General features: G+C 48.4%; 2 protein-coding genes across 2 annotated transcripts; both read left to right on the top strand.

Moving 5' to 3' along the window:
• The first annotated feature begins 3593 nt into the window (after positions 1–3593).
• Positions 3594–8297, top strand: LOC128727838 (NAD(P) transhydrogenase, mitochondrial-like). The gene is made up of 8 exons (XM_053821788.1): positions 3594–3725; positions 3874–4092; positions 4187–4298; positions 4650–4804; positions 4878–5018; positions 5088–5541; positions 5798–7904; positions 7984–8297. Exons 2-8 carry the CDS (start codon positions 4002–4004, stop codon positions 8125–8127), a joined length of 3204 nt encoding a protein of 1067 aa, XP_053677763.1. The 5' UTR covers positions 3594–3725; positions 3874–4001; the 3' UTR covers positions 8128–8297.
• Positions 8298–8533: 236 nt separating this feature from the next.
• LOC128723471 (cilia- and flagella-associated protein 43) lies at positions 8534–14185 on the top strand. The gene is made up of 13 exons (XM_053817220.1): positions 8534–8562; positions 8638–8906; positions 8989–9362; positions 9429–10621; positions 10688–11084; positions 11161–11285; positions 11355–11700; positions 11774–12211; positions 12277–12779; positions 12860–13106; positions 13179–13307; positions 13363–13778; positions 13852–14185. Exons 1-13 carry the CDS (start codon positions 8534–8536, stop codon positions 14183–14185), a joined length of 4800 nt encoding a protein of 1599 aa, XP_053673195.1.
• The last annotated feature ends 2600 nt before the right edge of the window (positions 14186–16785 follow it).

Below are 16785 nucleotides of genomic sequence, written 5' to 3'. Positions count from 1 at the left end.
CGTATGGTGTCGTATGTCCGCCAGCGGCTTTACGCAGTGCTTCCGACGTGACTCGAATGTGCTGAATGCTGAGTAATGTTTTTAGTCGAATGTGTCCCTCGATCCCGGTGCGGGCTGGCAAGAATTGTGGCCTTTCGACACGACGACGAGCAAGGATCCAGCACCAGCTCAAGGTGGGTTGGATTCCAGTTTTTCACTGTCTCACAGTCTGTAGCCTGGAGCGGGTTTTTGCTTGCGTTCAAGGCCGTCCAGTTGGGCGTTTTGAACGCGTCCGATGTCATAACAAGCGCATTGATGTGCGTTCTGAAGGCTCGAGATTCGTTTGGCGAGTGGTGGAGCGTAATTTTTGCGACCATAACCACGCACGTTGATCGGGGCGTGTTTTCTGCGGGAAAGCTGAAACAGCTTTGCTCACTCGTGACCCATTTACAGTGGAGCTAATTACAGCGCATGATCGCGATGGTGATACAATGTGTTTGGTTGCGGAGCGATAAGCTTTCCCTGGAGCAGAAAGAGCATTCGTTTTCGTGGAGTGGGAACTACCCTGCTTCTTTTGACCTATGGGGATGAACTGGGAAGAAGCCATTGTAAGGCCTCCAAGTGGATGCAAATGCAAATAAGCCACTTGGGTGAGGGGCAATCACTGCCGTTCGAATGGTTTTGATTAGGTTCAACTTTTACTCACTGTACGGCCGACATATGGACCGTAATAAGATAAGCTCTAGCGCAGATAAGACCGTGTATTTGACGGTGAGCGATTAGGTGGAGCAGCAAGTTTTGCTAGCTTCGGTGCAGGGTTCTAAAGATGTTTCTCATACAAACGGAAATGGGATGTGTGTGTTTTTATGTTTAATCTATACACTGACTTACGTTAGAAGATCTATCGTTTGGGAAGTCTAAGATTGATTGATTGAGGTGATGAAGGAAAAAAAAATTACAGGATCTTTCTACACGCCAACTGATAGTGATAAGCAACTAACTTTTTTCACATTTCACGGCGATAATTTAAAAATTTTCAATAATAATTTTTATATTACTGTTGATTTGTCCATTTACATAAGAACAGCAGCTATATCAGAAAAATAACGTTATCGTTATAAAATGTTATCTACAAAACTCCGTTAAAAAGTGCATCCACGTTGACATTGAAAGCATGCGTAATATTCAACTCCCCATAATTCAATATATTTTGCTATGAGAATATGAATGAAAAAAAATTGTTTGCCTTTTTTTTTGTCTCGAGATGCTACTACAGAGAGAACACAATCTCCCAAGTTCAATGAACTATGCAGACGTAATCACCCAAAACTAGAGACAACTGGCCACCAGTTTTCGTTGGCAATCGTTGTTAGACGTTCCTCAAAAAAGGTCTGCCGAAAGATAACAGCTGGTCCAGAAGCCGTACAACATGTATTCCGTTTGCCTGAGGCAACTTTTCCCCTTCTGACATGGCACAATATGAAATACAATGGTTATGTTGTGTGGACTATAAACGTCACTTAGATTAGACCCCCCGTTTGTTATCTCGGTTTCCCTTTCGTTGGCATGCGCCAGTGGAGAGAATAAATACGCTGGGCAGATAACTTTGGCCAGAAAATTACCTAATACCACCGGAGTTATTCGTTTGGCCTGTAGTTCGTGGAAACCCTGACCGCCAAAAATGGTAGTGCATTCTCCCATCTTATCAACCCTTGATGGGGCCAGCCAACGACACAAAAAATAGCATGTAACTGTTTTGATAGCGCAAATCTGTCCCGTTGGCAAATGGGGAACCTTTACGTAACCAACGTGTGCCGCAGTTTGTTGTTTTTGTGGGTTTCTTTTTTGGATCTTATCATCGCGCTCTTATCGCGTTTCATTCGAATGGCTGAGAATAGGCGCTCATTGGGTCTCAAAGTTTGCCAATGTGGCCGAAACAATCAAATTCGAACCCCCGCGGATGGAAATCTTATCAGCGAGCTAAAAAGCTCCATCGGCTCGTTGGGGTGAAAAGTCGGCGCGGCTCAAAATCCTCGTTCCGGGGCGATAACTTAAGCCGGAAAAGGGATAGAATATTAGAAAATGTCATCTTGCCATTTCCCCCATGCGCACGTATCACACGTAACGGCTGGAACACACACACTTTGTGCGTGTGGGTAGTGGAAAGGGGATTAAGAATTAATTTCGATAACTCACATCAAGCGGCCCGATGAGGCCGTGCTGACGTAAATCCACGCGAAAGTGATCTATTCATAGACGCCGAACGATGCACGCTTTTCCGAATCAATCTACCGGTCGCTAAATAAGGCATCATTGCACAGATGAGTTAATCGTTGGTGAAGCATGTGAGCTGACAAAAAAAAAGATTAAAATAGTTCAAATAAATTATGAATTATCATACAACATATGGGGCTGTCGTCCGATCGATACCACCCCCGCGGTATTCTCGGCTTGCGGGAAGAGCGATCACTCCTAAAAAACCCGATTCCATGCACACCCATGCAAAATTTACACGTCAACGACATGATAAACGTTGGAGCTGGTGTTTTCTCACGCAGGCAGGCCTATCTGTGGGAAAAGTACGACGCAATTTCATCTGGGTGGTTTTTTGTTTTTCGCAATGCCGCGGTACGAAATAATCAATATGCTCAACTAGATTGCAACGAGAGTAATCTGACATGTTTTAAACAATGGCGCTGATAATACGGTACGCGGAATAATTTAACGCCGATGTTGAATATTGCCCTCGGATTCATGCTCTCACAGCTCACCAGTGTGGCTCCATGCATCGAGATGATCTACTACATGATCAAGTAGGTGGCATTTATCCTGTCTTGATATTAATTGAAAGGCACGCTCGTTTCTCTTTCTTCCCGCATTAAATGGCCAATGTCAGCGTTTTCTCGTTTCTCGCCCCAACCGCGAAGTTTATTCTGCACGCGTACAAGATCGATCGTTCCGCTCATTCTCCCATTCCGCTCGATCGGTATTTTTATATCCATCTCGCTTCGCAGCGACACAGAGCGCACCGGTGGGAAGTAATATAAATTAAACATGTTTTTAACATGCAAAAACCCAACCGGGAACAACATTCTGCACCCCCAGAAACCCCAACGCCGATCGGTGCGAGAGTGTGCTGGTGGCTGGCTTTTTTCGCGCGCCACCAACTTCACCACATGCGTACGCGCTCTCACACGCGGGCGTAAGGCGCGATCAGAGTGCGTATGTGGCACTGGCACCCACCCCGGCTGAGCGCGATCTCTTCACGCTATGCATCTCGCGGTTCGCGAATGCTCGGTCCCTCAGCATCACCGAGTGGCGCTCTCACTCACGCTCCATCGCTCTCCGGCTCGCTCTGGCTTTCGATCTCATGCGCGTCCACTGGGGGGAGTCTGCGTGTTTCGCGCTGGGGGCCGGAAAAGTGAACCAACCGAACCGGCCGGCTGCCAGTCCGTCGGTGTCCCTCGCGAGCGGCTGTCACCACCGTGCACGGTGTTTCGGGTTCGCGTACGCCTGTCGAGAGCAGGGCGCTTATCTTTGTTGTCGTCGTTTTTTTTTCTACTCTGTCTGTCCCCGTTGCGGTTGTGATCGCGGTGCGTGGTTCTGACCCAGCGTGTGTGTGTATAGTTGAGAATCGCGAACGAACGATCCGTCCCACCGGTGGAGCCTTGTTTATTTCCTCCGCTCGACGGCAGGTTTCCGTTCCTCAGCCATTGCTCAGTGGGTGTGTCAGATAGTGCACTGCTGTAAGTGTTCATCCCCAGGAGGTTTGCTTTAGTGATCGTGCAATGCGATGGTTCTGCTTTAGAAAATTAAACAAAGCAAAGAAAATGGCACAGATCACAGCTGCATTACCATTTTTTTTTTGTTTTGCCACGTTGTTTCCCGTGTCAGATTGTGATAAGCCGGCGAGAACGACGTATCGGTTGCAGATCACCAAGGAAACGGTGACAGTGAAGAAGGGCATTGCCGGCTACTACGACGACGACGACGACGGCAACGACTGAACGGCGACGCACACCATGACGCGTGGAGTGCTGCGATTGTGCTGCCAGCGAGGAGATGCACTGCTGCAAGTGGCGAAACCGGTGCATCCGCTGCGTTTGTTTTCAGGTTCGGTTGCCACACAGCACATGGTTTGGACCGAAGTTTTCGGACGTTTAACGCCTATCTCTGGTTGGGTGGGGTGGGTGTAATGCATTTGTAGGTAGTGTCAAGCTACTGCAGAAAGATGGAAAGCCGGCAGCGGCCGTCAAGGGTGTTCCGTACAAGAATCTTGTAATCGGTGTGCCGAAGGAACGATGGACCAACGAAAAGCGGTAAGTATTATTTATTTCGAGTACTTGTAGTTGTGATTTATATGTGATTTTGCGTTTCAACAAAAACATACAGCTGTTAAATGTGCTAACATTTTTAAATAGTATTTTATTGATATTTAGTTTTGAAATTGTTTTGTGTGCATTGAATAATAGAATGTTTAAAAAATGTTTTTTTTTGTTAATTTTTTTTAAAATTACGTAAAACACCTTTCTTTACAAAAAATCATAATTTTTAAACAAAGAACGAATGCTTAAATTAACTATTCCTAGACTCGCTATCTATTATTATTGTGATATCGGTTTGTACGTTGATACTAAAATAGCTAAATAATTCCCCCCCGCTTTCCATAGTGTCTCCGTTACACCGGTGGTGGCTGGAACACTCATCAAGAAAGGGTTCAAGGTGCAGGTCGAAAGCGGTGCTGGTCTGAATGCAAAGTTCCGAGACGCAGACTACGAAGCAGCCGGTGCCAGCATCGTCGATAGCCGCCGAGCATTTGACACCGGTAAGTATAAACTTGTTTTCGCGCCATAGTGGCTCAATTCAAACGGAAAGCATTTCTCTACTTTCCACCGCAGACATCGTGCTGAAAGTACGACAACCGTCAGAAACGGAAATTCCACAGCTCAAGGATGCCTCGACACTGATCTCCTTCCTATACCCCACCCAAAACAAGGATCTGATCGATAAGCTTGCCCAGAGGAAAATCAACGCTTTCGGTGAGAATAACAAACCAATTTTATTCACTTATTCACCACACTAACGGTTGCCTCTTTTGCCTCTTTTAGCAATGGATGCCATTCCGCGAATTTCACGAGCCCAGGTATTCGATGCACTCTCCTCGATGGCCAACATCTCGGGCTACCGTGCCGTCATCGAGGCTGCGAACCATTTTCCGCGCTTTTTCACAGGACAAATAACGGCCGCCGGTAAGGTACCGCCGGCCAAGATCCTCGTAATTGGAGGCGGAGTGGCGGGTTTGGCCGCGATCGGTCAGGCCCGCGGTATGGGTGCCATCGTGCGTGCCTTCGACACCCGGCCAGTCGTGAAGGAACAGGTGGAGAGTATGGGCGCCGAATTCCTCACGATTAACATGAGCGAGGATGGTTCAACGGCGGGCGGTTACAGTAAGGAAATGAGCAAGGAGTTTATCGAGGCGGAGATGGCACTGTTTTCGAAACAGTGCAAAGAAGTGGACGTGATCATCACGACCGCTCTCATCCCCGGAAAGCGAGCCCCACTGTAAGTGTTGATTAGCGTATAATCCACCTCCTCCAAATTTCCTATTTCCTCTCCAAAAGGAAACCCTCGAAAACTGTATCAAAAAAAGAAGTAAAATCGTTTCCACACAAGCTTGCGTACAAGCACGATGCATACAATATTACACGCAACATTCTCCACAACACTTGCTAACGAATCGCTCGGTTTTGGCATCTACCCGATGATTTGAATTAGCTTTTTTGCTTGTCTTCTTACTCATCAACGTCGCTTTTAACAGGCTCATCACGGAGGAAATGGTCAAATCGATGAAACCGGGCAGCGTAATCGTCGATCTTGCCGCGGAAGCGGGCGGCAACGTACAAACGACGGTCCCAGGCGAGATCAAGGTAGTGCACGACGTCGTCCACGTGGGTCTCACCGACTTCCCGAGCCGACTACCAACGCAAAGCTCCACGCTGTACGCGAACAACATCTCCAAGTTCCTGCTGTCGATGGGTGAAAAGGATCACTTCCACATTAACCCCGAAGATGAGGTGGTGCGTGGCAGCATGGTGTTGCAGGGCGGTAATCTAACCTGGCCACCTCCGGTCATCGCGGTGTCAGCGAAACCTCCACCAGCCGTACCCTCGTCAGCCGGTGCCGCTATCAAGGTCGAAGCCCTACCTCCAAACCCGTTCAACGAAACCCTCCGCAGCAGTCTGATGTACTCGGGAGGACTCGGAACGTTGCTAGGACTCGGTGCCATAGCACCAAACGCAGCCTTCACCACCATGATGACCACATTCGCAATGTCCGGCATCGTGGGCTACCACACGGTGTGGGGCGTAACGCCAGCCCTTCACTCACCGCTAATGTCCGTTACGAACGCAATCTCCGGCATAACAGCCGTCGGTGGTTTGCTGCTAATGGGAGGCGGTGTGATGCCATCAAACACGATCGAAACACTCGCGGCCAGTGCGGCCCTTATCTCGTTCGTTAACATCTTCGGTGGATTCCTGGTGACCCAGCGGATGTTGGACATGTTCAAGCGCCCAACGGACCCGCCAGAGCACAACTACCTGTACGGCATTCCGGCAACGCTCTTTCTTGGTGGATATGGCGTCGGTGCCTTACAGAACCTGCCCGAAATCCACCAGATGGCGTATCTGGCGTCGAGCTTGTGCTGTATCGGTGCCCTCGTCGGGTTGTCCTCACAGAAAACCTCCCGGTTGGGTAACGCGCTCGGTATAATGGGCGTAACGGGTGGTATTGCGGCCACACTAGGTGCCATGGCACCCAGCACGGACGTGTTGATACAAATGGGCGGTGTAGCTGGACTTGGCGGGTTGCTTGGATCGCTCATCGCCAAACGCATCCAGATCACGGACCTACCGCAGCTGGTGGCCGCTTTCCACAGTCTCGTCGGTGCTGCGGCCGTGCTGACGTGCGTGGCCACGTACATGCACGATTTCCCGACACTCGCAACCGACCCGGCAGCGAACGTGCTCAAGACAGCGCTCTTCCTGGGCACCTACATCGGTGGTGTCACCTTCAGTGGATCGTTGGTTGCGTACGGAAAGCTGCAGGGTGTGCTTAGCTCGGCACCGTTGTTACTACCAGGTCGGCACTTCATCAACGGAGGTCTACTAGCGGGAAATCTGGCCGCAATGGGTGCATTCTACCTCGAACCATCGATGGCGGGTGGATTGGGATTGCTCGGAGCCACTGCAGCCATGTCGACGGCCATGGGAGTCACGCTGACGGCAGCCATCGGTGGTGCGGATATGCCGGTCGTAATTACGGTGCTAAACTCGTACTCAGGCTGGGCCCTGTGTGCCGAGGGTTTCATGCTAAACAACAACCTCATGACGATCGTGGGCGCGTTGATCGGATCGTCCGGTGCGATCCTGTCGTACATCATGTGCAAGGCAATGAACCGTTCGCTGCCAAACGTTATCCTTGGTGGGTACGGTACCACCTCGACCGGTGGTGGCAAACCGGCTGAGATTGTCGGAACACACACGGAGGTGAACGTGGACGGTACGGTTGAGATGATCCGCAACGCCAAGAACATCATCATCACACCCGGGTACGGGTTGTGTGTGGCCAAGGCACAATACCCGATCGCGGAAATGGTTAGCATGTTGAAGGCACGTGGAAAGAAGGTTCGATTTGGAATTCATCCCGTAGCCGGACGGATGCCGGGACAGCTGAATGTGCTGCTGGCTGAGGCCGGTGTACCGTACGATGACGTGCTCGAGATGGAGGAGATCAATGATGACTTTGAGGAAACGGATCTGGTGCTGGTGATTGGCGCGAACGATACGGTAAACAGTGCTGCTGAGGACGATCCGAACTCCATCATTGCCGGAATGCCCGTGTTGCGTGTCTGGAAGGCGGACCAGGTGAGTGAAGGACCGGCAGCAAAAGAAAACAGCAAAACGAACATTTTCTCTAATATCCTTTTTTATTCCTCCCCAAAAGGTTGTCGTCATGAAGCGTTCGCTAGGTGTTGGATACGCGGCAGTGGACAATCCGATCTTCTACAAACCGAACACCTCGATGTTGCTGGGAGACGCCAAGAAAACGTGCGATGCTCTGTTGAGCAAGATCAAGGAGGAAAACTAAGATGGCAACTATCCACCCGGACCGGTTCATGGGCATTGGTATACCGTGTACCAACGGTAACGACGAAACAGTGCTTGCATTTAATTAAGAAATATGTAAGAAGCGTGGCCATACATGTTAATACTTTACGGTTAATGTAATGTGTAAAATAAAGCTCTTTTTCCTTAACGGTGTAATTTTGGCGTTGGTAGTAAAAGTGATTGTGTTCTATACGGAAGGTTATGCTAGTTGTCACAATATGCTAACCATAAGGACGCCTTGTGTTGCCTAGCAATCAACCAAGCAACCCGAGGAGTTGTTTATCGAGTCAGTTCTTTTTGCGCCTTTCAGCGTAGTAGGTGACGTTCTGCTTTCCGTCCGTCTTTACGTGTTCGAATAGGAATTCCAGCTGCAGTAAAGCTTTATGATGGAGCAAAACGTTCGAATGAAACCACTGTAAGTAGTTCTGCGCTTCCGGATCACGTTGTGGGAACAACGGTGATATTTGAACGTCCTTTTCCGCTCCCTCAGATGGATGAAACCGGGCTCGGTGGATATGGCGTGCGTAGTTGGTAACGTTGCCGTTGCCGTGGCACTTGGCGGTCACATACTGTTCGTGAACTTGAAAACGTCCGAAACAAGCCACTACCTAGCTGATGGGGCTCACGCTGGAAACGGCGTTGCCTGTCTGACCGGTCACAAGCTGTTCCCTATACTTGCGTTTGCGGAGAGTTGCGTCAATCCGCGTATAATGCTCATATCTTACCCAGCTAAAACCGTTCTATCGGTGCTGGAAGGAGGTACATTAGTGGCGAGCTCCGGCAAGTGTTAGAAAAGCTTATCTAACTCTATCTTTCGCGGATTGTGCGTCCACTTTTCCAGACCAAACTGAATGTACCTACATAGCGCTATGCTTTTCGGAGAGTGAGCTTCTGGTCGCCCTGACCGGAGTACCAGATTACTCAGTGGAGGTGTACGCATGGAGAAGCAAGGAGCTACTGTACAAGAAGTCATCACCCATCATCTGCGACAATCAACGGCTCATCTGCAGTCCGTCAACGGTGTTCGCCGTGTGTCAATATGCTCCACGAAAGCCCGAACTGAAGCTTTGGGAGGTGCATGGGAACATTCGAATCAGTCGGTTTATTGAACGAACCATTCAACTGGAGCTGGAGAAAAGCGAGCTGCCACTGTGCGTTAGCTTTCTTATTGACGGCAACCTGGCGGTAGTTAGCCAAAAGGCGCGAGTATTTATCGTAAGCTAACCATATTCTTCCTGATAGAATGCAGCAATATACGACTGATCACCTGACATTTCGTAGGTATCCTCCACAACGGGCCAGATAAGCCAAACCATAAGCACTAGCGATAACGCTGTGGATGATCCGTTGTATATTCCGTTCATATTATACTGCAAAGGTGGCCTGTTTGCTAGCGCCCCGGATGGGCAGGTCAACTTTTACAAAAAGCAAAAAGGCTCCTGGAACCAGCTGTGGTCAACACAATCCGATGTTCCGTACAGCCAGCTCCTGCACTACTCCACCTCAGAAGGTTTATTGGGCATCACAACGGATGGAATGATTATGCGAACGTTGTTGGATGCTGACGTGCGTAATGTTGAGTTCAAAATACTAAAAGACCTAGACAATGGGTACATCTTTCACAGTTTGAGCCGTCAGTACGCTGAGAAGCTGATAGGTATCAAGCCGAGCGGTACTGTACGGTTGTTGAGCTTGAAAACGGGAAGTGCAAGCTGCTCGATAGATGTTGGACCTCTGGAATGCATTGCAAGTCACCCAGAAGTAACGTGCCTTGCCGTAGGCAACCAACATGGCGTACTGCAGTTGATCGTTGCCAATGAAGACCAGGCAAAAGTGACGGCTCGTTTACGTCTCTCGAGGAGTGCAATTGTTACGATTGTGTTTGCTATTGCAGATAGTTGCTTCTTTGCCGCCTGTGACGAAGACGGCCATGTAGTCATCGTTGAAGTTACAGCGGAATTTGAGATGAATGTGCTGCAAGTCCTGAGCGGGGTAAAATGTACAGCTGACTTGTTTCTTTGGTGCAGCACAGAGGAGGTTCTGATTGTTCAGCCAATGAATGAAACGGGTGGTATTAGCATCAATGAGGTTGAATTTATTGTCCGGCAACACTGTGTGCAAGAAGTCAAGAGGACGCTTTTAAAGCTACCTAACAATTATTGTCAAATTGTACCCAAACGAACCGGAACCAGAATGTGCTTTTACGCTCATCAAACCCGAACGAACATTATAGACCTGCTGGAGATTTCCCGAACAGAAGGGGTTTTGGATGTTGTTTTAATCAGAACGATCACGACCCTCCAGTCGGTGTTACATTTGACATTGTGCGTTGACGATCGCTACCTGTACGCCTGGTCAATGGATGGTAAGATCACGCTTTTTGATGGTGCTGAGGAAAATTATCTCTGCACGATGATCTTTGACGGGCGTTTTAATGAAGGTATTAAGCAGCTCTCCTTAAACATCCACAATAAGTATGTAAGAAAGCTTGAGTAAGAAGAATGTTGTTAGGCAGTGCTGTAAGTTTGCTTCTTTTTCAGCCACCTTTCGATACTTTGCCACAGCGGAATGTTGATAGTGGCGAATCTTTTGCAACCTATTCCTGATGCGGTGGTAAATGAACACAGCAGCCCCTCGCAAATTCTCGCATTCCCCTTGACTGGTGACGAGCATGAGGTTGATAGTAATCTGCCACCAGAAGTAGAACCTCCCACCGAAGGCACTGTACCATGGATAGAGAAGCAAGCGATCGAACAGCGAGCCGAAAGGGGAAAGCTCTACGAACCGGAACATGCAGCAATATTTGCGGAATTTGCAGACATTAGGCAGCATTTGCAGCTGCTTGTCGATAACAACGAAACAGCCCCACAGGAAGAGCGATTTCCATTGCAGGTGTTCAATCTCAATGCGGAAGCGACCGATAAAATTACTCGTGAGGTAACCGTGGTAGTCGCTAGCAAGGATCTGATTTCACTAGGGGCTAAACTATGTTTTTGTGTGTGATTTTGATTAGGCCAACGTATCAAAGGACGATGAAAGACGGCGTCTGCAGGAATTCATCGAATCGCAGAGCAAAATAAACGACAGACTGATTGAAAACTGCTGGATGATGATGAGCAAAAAGCCGTGGAAAGTTAGGTAGGTTTTGCAATGAAAAATGGCTTTAAACAGCTGGAATGTTTCTATTGAAACATACATATATTGTAGGTCGATGTTCAAGCGTTCATTTGTAGAGAACTATGGAATGATGTCGAATAGCCCGTACAGGCATTACATGCTACAAATTCGCGTCTACCGAGAAACGGAGTTAAATGCTAGCTACGATGCTCTATTGCCGTGGAAACCGACACCGACATATCAGCTGGAATCAATCCTGAATCGTGATCCTGAATACGGCAATGTGCTAGACAAATTAGCTCGGACTTCAGTCAAGAAATCGTATGCCCTTTCCGGAACCACTACTCATAGGTTTTTTGAACCTTACTCCCTTCGCTACGATCAGCTGGAGGTGGTGACGTTCGGGCAGTTGTTTTTTGAACTTGTCTGTGGGGATGTAAGTTTTTTTTAATTATTTTTAAAGAATATCGCTAGTATTTTCTTAATTACTTTTTAACCTACAATCGCAGCTCGATGTTGAAAAGCTTCGGTCCTTGTTCAACGAGAAGTTTGAGCAGATAAAGACCCTTAAAAACGAAGAGATGGATTTGGTTCTGAAGCGCAATCGAAGAGCTCGTTATGTACAGGAGGAGCTGGTGTTTCTGGCAAACCTGATGTCAGATCGCAGCGCAGTTGAGGTGACTCAAATCGAGGATCCTAAGTACGAAGCGGACGAACGACCCGATACCATCATTCATACAGAAGATAGCGAAATACCGGTAGCACCGTACATCAGCCCGAGTGTCGAGCAGTTGATGGATCTGGAGCGAAAAGAACGCGAGCGAAGACAGCGGGAACTGCTGGCGGATGACTTCAAGGATCGCGCCCTCGTCGTCATGATGGATGGTGTTCTTGAGCATCGCTGGGAAGACGAAATTAAAAAGAGCTTACCACTTCCACAGTGTTTGGTGGGTGAGAGTTCTTTTTCGCATTGAGTACACCCGATTTGAGCAGGATGTTTCCTTCTCCACAGGAAATCGGTAAAGATCCACAGCATTACAACGAGACCGACATCCGGGAGATGAACGAATACGAAGAGCAAAGAAAAACGCTGCATCAGGAGCGGCTACGTTATCGTAAAATGCTGCAGGATGAGCTACAGGAGCTTGCCGCTAGTCTCGATGATCAGATAAAGCGGTTCAACACCTCCGTGGCGAAGCTGACGTTGCAGAAAATCGTTATCGAATCAGCCATCCGGCAGGAGGAGATGCGCATCTTACGTGCTTCACTGTACAATCACGGACGCTTGATTTACGAAGCAAACGTGGGCCGTTTGCGGGATCAAATCGAACAAACGACGCTCTACAGCGAACAATTGTTGGACATGATGGACGAGTTCCAAGAAAAGGCTGCCGACTACCGAAACACTTACGAAACGTTACGCGGAAAGGATCGTTTGTTGGACAAGCAGTTCAAGATCAACTTTTCGGATACGGCTCAGTCGGCACTCGTCGATCAGGCGTATAAAATATTCAAGTAACAGCGATCTATCACTAACCATTTAGGATGTAATAATTTCCAATCTAATGGAGATATCTTATCGGTTTGTGTTCTAGACGACGACCAAAGACCCAGCTTCGCTCGATCGTTACGGTGTCCGTGTTTCAGGACATGGCGAAGCGCATAGTCGCAAAAAAACCCGCTGGACCACATGGAAACATGCTGCTACCGAAGGAGTGCCAGGATTATCTGACACATTGCGAAGCGCTGGATCAGGCGTCCAATTGTCCTGCGGGAATGGACAGCAGTCTCTGGCAGACGTTGGTCAAGATGCGCCGCATAAAGATCGAGAGTGAATTTAGGGTGCGTAAGGGGGTTTAAAACATATTTGAGGGGTTTGGTAAAAACTGCCATGATTAAATTTCACCATTTCAGCTGAAAAGTTGCGAGCTGATGTTGTCGGATGCTGAGGCAGCTATCGGAGCGTTTCAACGCGAAATTACAAACAAACGCAACAACGTGGTTTCTTTAGAGCAGAACCTGGAACAACTTCATAACGAACAGGTATTGCTGTAGTAGATTGGATTTTATGAACAGTGTACTTCAATTTCTTTTGTAGTTTGAATCCGCCACAAACAGAACAGTTCAGCTGGTCATGAAGCGAGGTTGGATCGAAATTCAACAGTCGGGCAGGACTAGTGATTTCGAGCGGTGTGTTCTGATCCATCGCACGGATGTGGAAGACATAAACGCGATCATTCGACGAGCCGGTACGAAGAAGCTGAACGCGATGGTGAATGCGGCCCTTTTTCGACGCAAGATCATCTACCAAGAATGGGAACATCGGGCGTTGAAGCTACAATTGCGCGATCTTCGAGACCAACTGGCGACGGTTGAGAAGTGCAAAATCACCAAAGAGGTGCAGAGCTGGCTGAAGATGAAGGGAATGAAGCGAACAGAGGACTTTAGCCAGGTGGCACTGGAGAAGAAGCTACGGAACGCGATCCAGAATGAGGAAGACGCGTTGCAGGAATTGTGAGTGATTTGTCCGTCAGTTAGCCGGAGATCCTGGCACGGATATGACATATTATTATTTTAATCTCAACAGGAAAAATACCCTAGAAGAGATCGAACAACGCATCATGGCGAAACGCCGAGAAAATAAACATCTGGACCAGCAAACGCGCACCCTGAACATTGACGTTACGGAGCAACATCTGCTGCGAGATACCGAGCTGGAACAAACGGAACAGAAGGCGATCCAGGACCGGATGACTGCAATTGTCGAACGGGCCCGGTTGGTCCGTTTGGTACAGGCTCAGCACACGCAGATACTTGAACTTGGCACGATGCTGGAATTGCAGCGTCTCAAGACGTATCCCACGCTGACGGCTTCTACGAGTGTCATGACGCACAATGCCCACCATTTGTTGGGTAATTGAATGAATTAACTAAAGGTTTCTCGTGCGATTTCTAACTCTAAATAGAAACAATAAAATTACATTCATAACCCGTACCATTGGGAGGAGCGTGGCTCTAGTAGAAAATTTTAACAAAAGTTATCAAACTCATTTGTTACGATAAAATAAGAGAAGTGGAACAAAAGTAATAAGTCTATTATTAGACGATGACTGCATTTTAAGCTCATTCTTATAACCTTCCACTAAAGCTCTCGAAAAGCCAATCTTCGACTTCAGACATCGAATGGGTGCAGAAATAAAGCATGAGGTTACTTTCTTGATTCGTTCTCTTTCATACACAATTGAAACGTGTGAGCCGACAAGTGCCGTGGCCGGTAACGGAATGTCAATCCTTAATATTGGAGCATCGTCACAAATAAAACGTGTGCGGCTCACAAAGTCGTGCTATCGTGCGCTGATTAATTCATCCTGCCATCGGACGACGCCGTACATGAGCCAGCGTGCGTTTCGTTAGCTGCGTTTGAATATTTCAAACCTAATTGAAGGAAAATTCGGCTTTTCAGATGGGGAGGGGGGAACAAATTAGAGCCCATCCGGAGTGGCGTTAGTTCACTCTGCCAAAGGGCCCCATTCGGGGCGGGCGGGAGTTTGAATCTTTACCCCCATGTGCAGCACCGTAGTTCCGTCACGGTTCACTGACACCGCCCTCGAATGCGACGAGCCCTTCATCGTGGAAATGCAGGTGCCCATTTCCGGTCGCCGGCGGTCGTGACTGGCAAAGGTGCTAGTGGTACTGCAAGCCGCCCAGAACGCAGCCATTTCACAGAAGGCACGTGTGAAACGTGCCCTTAAAACGAAAAACCCCCAAGCCAACTCTCGCCAGCATAGCCAACAAACCAAAGGTAGGGTTGATGGGCTAGTGTGTTGGGCAGCCCTCCGTTCGTAGTGGCTATTGTTTTGTTGTCATAGCAACCATAGAAGCGTGACAGCGCCCAAGCAGCGTATTTTGTGTGTGTGTGTTCATTTCCGCTTCGCTTACCACGCGTTGTGGGGTGGTTTTGGGTGGATAGAAAATGCCCCACAATAGCGCGAGAGCGAGACATCCCGTGCCAGTGTTCTGTGGCGCGAGTCGCTGTGGTAAAGACCTCCCCGCCCGGCGGACTGCTCAGTTGAAGTATCATTTTGATTCGTCTGATCCTCTCCGAAAACGAAACCAAGCCGCCAACTGACAGGTTGGTGTTTGTGGACGCGCGGACAGTACATTCGATTCAGTGCGATTGTTGGCGTCGGTCTGAAGGGGGTTTTCCGTATGGATATGGCCAACTTTGATCACCTTCGGTAAACCATACGTCCCAAGTCGTCGTTCTCCGTACCGGCTGGTGTGTCGTCATGCAACCGAGTGGTCTGTGTTGCGTCTGTTTAGTTAATTAAGTTCACTTCTCGCGCTAAATTGAAGCCATCCCGCGGAGTGCGGAGTTGCAAATTTCGTGTGCGAGTTTCTCGTAAAACCCATGTGAGTGATTCACCATTTACGAGCTTATCATGCCACTTCCCGGGTCATCTTGCTGGGTGCTCTTGCGTTGACGGTGTGCAAGCGCCATCTTTCACCATTTCACCAGCGCCATTTTGACGTGCAGTTTGCTTAAAAACCGTTTGCATCCAGCCGACCAAGGCGCAGTTCTGTCGTGTGAAGAAGCCGGTACGTCAGGTGCCGCGTGTGAGCTAGAATCCGCATGTGTTTTCAGAGATTGTTTACCCCGTGGGGTTGGTAGTGATAGTAGAGCAGCAAGAAGGTCGTATCCAAAAACGAAAACTCCCACACGTACGTGCGTGGAGAGGTTGGATGACCTCGTGGTACATTTCCACACCACAGAGACGCCACAGATAGTGCGTTAGTTGTGATAAACGGGTCGCTTGTTGGTTGCATTTTTTTGGCCGCGATAAACCTCGATTAAAGTGCGATACCGACGAATTTTCAGCGAGGAGTGTGCTGGTTACGGTAAACAAATACAAACCTGAACCCATTATTCGCCCCTTGAGGGTGGAGATAATTCTAACCGAGTGTAGGACGTGCGGGAACCGTCCAGTGATCATCCATTGTGATCGTGCCGGAATGTGGTGGTGCTTCTGTACTTGTTGTCGTTCCCTATATGCTGGTGGGTTGGCCAAGGGTCAAAATACAGGCCAGGAGAAACACACGAGGCGACCCTTCTTTAGAAGTGCATCGAAACGCGGGCGGACGAGAAGTGCATCAAAACGCGAGTAAACGAGTAAACGAGTTTGTACTGTTTGTAGTAACCGGGTAACGAGCATGAGTTATATGAAGTAACGAGTAACGAGTATGAAGGTCACTCGTTTGGTTATCTGTGCTAGGATGTAATGTGTGTAAGGTAGAACTGAATGTGATGCGATAACGAGATACCGAGATCCGAGAAGTAGTTCTTGCGATGAGTCGAATCTGATGTGTCTCACTTGTTGACTCATTTTTAATTAATTGGCAACTGTCATCATGAAGGTCAGTCGGGAGTTCACCATGTATGGAAATCATTGGTTCCTGTCCAAATTTTGTTAAGATGACAAAACGTAGTAGCCTTTGTACGTCAATTTTCTTGCGCTAAACC

Source organism: Anopheles nili, chromosome 2, assembly GCF_943737925.1.
Source record: "Anopheles nili chromosome 2, idAnoNiliSN_F5_01, whole genome shotgun sequence".
Lineage (NCBI taxonomy): Eukaryota > Metazoa > Arthropoda > Insecta > Diptera > Culicidae > Anopheles > Anopheles nili.
Note: the sequence above shows the minus strand (reverse complement) of the source record. Positions and strands in the feature narration are given on the sequence as shown.

Bases quoted from the DNA above. Each gene is read 5' to 3' on its own strand.
- LOC128727838 (XM_053821788.1), top strand. From the start codon at position 4,002: ATGACGCGTGGAGTGCTGCGATTGTGCTGCCAGCGAGGAGATGCACTG. The intron at 4,805-4,877 runs GTAAGTATAAAC...TTTCCACCGCAG, and splicing joins CCGCCGAGCATTTGACACCG to ACATCGTGCTGAAAGTACGA. The intron at 7,905-7,983 runs GTGAGTGAAGGA...CCTCCCCAAAAG, and splicing joins GTGTCTGGAAGGCGGACCAG to GTTGTCGTCATGAAGCGTTC.
- LOC128723471 (XM_053817220.1), top strand. From the start codon at position 8,534: ATGGAGCAAAACGTTCGAATGAAACCACT. The intron at 13,308-13,362 runs GTATTGCTGTAG...TTTCTTTTGTAG, and splicing joins AACAACTTCATAACGAACAG to TTTGAATCCGCCACAAACAG. The intron at 13,779-13,851 runs GTGAGTGATTTG...TAATCTCAACAG, and splicing joins GAAGACGCGTTGCAGGAATT to GAAAAATACCCTAGAAGAGA.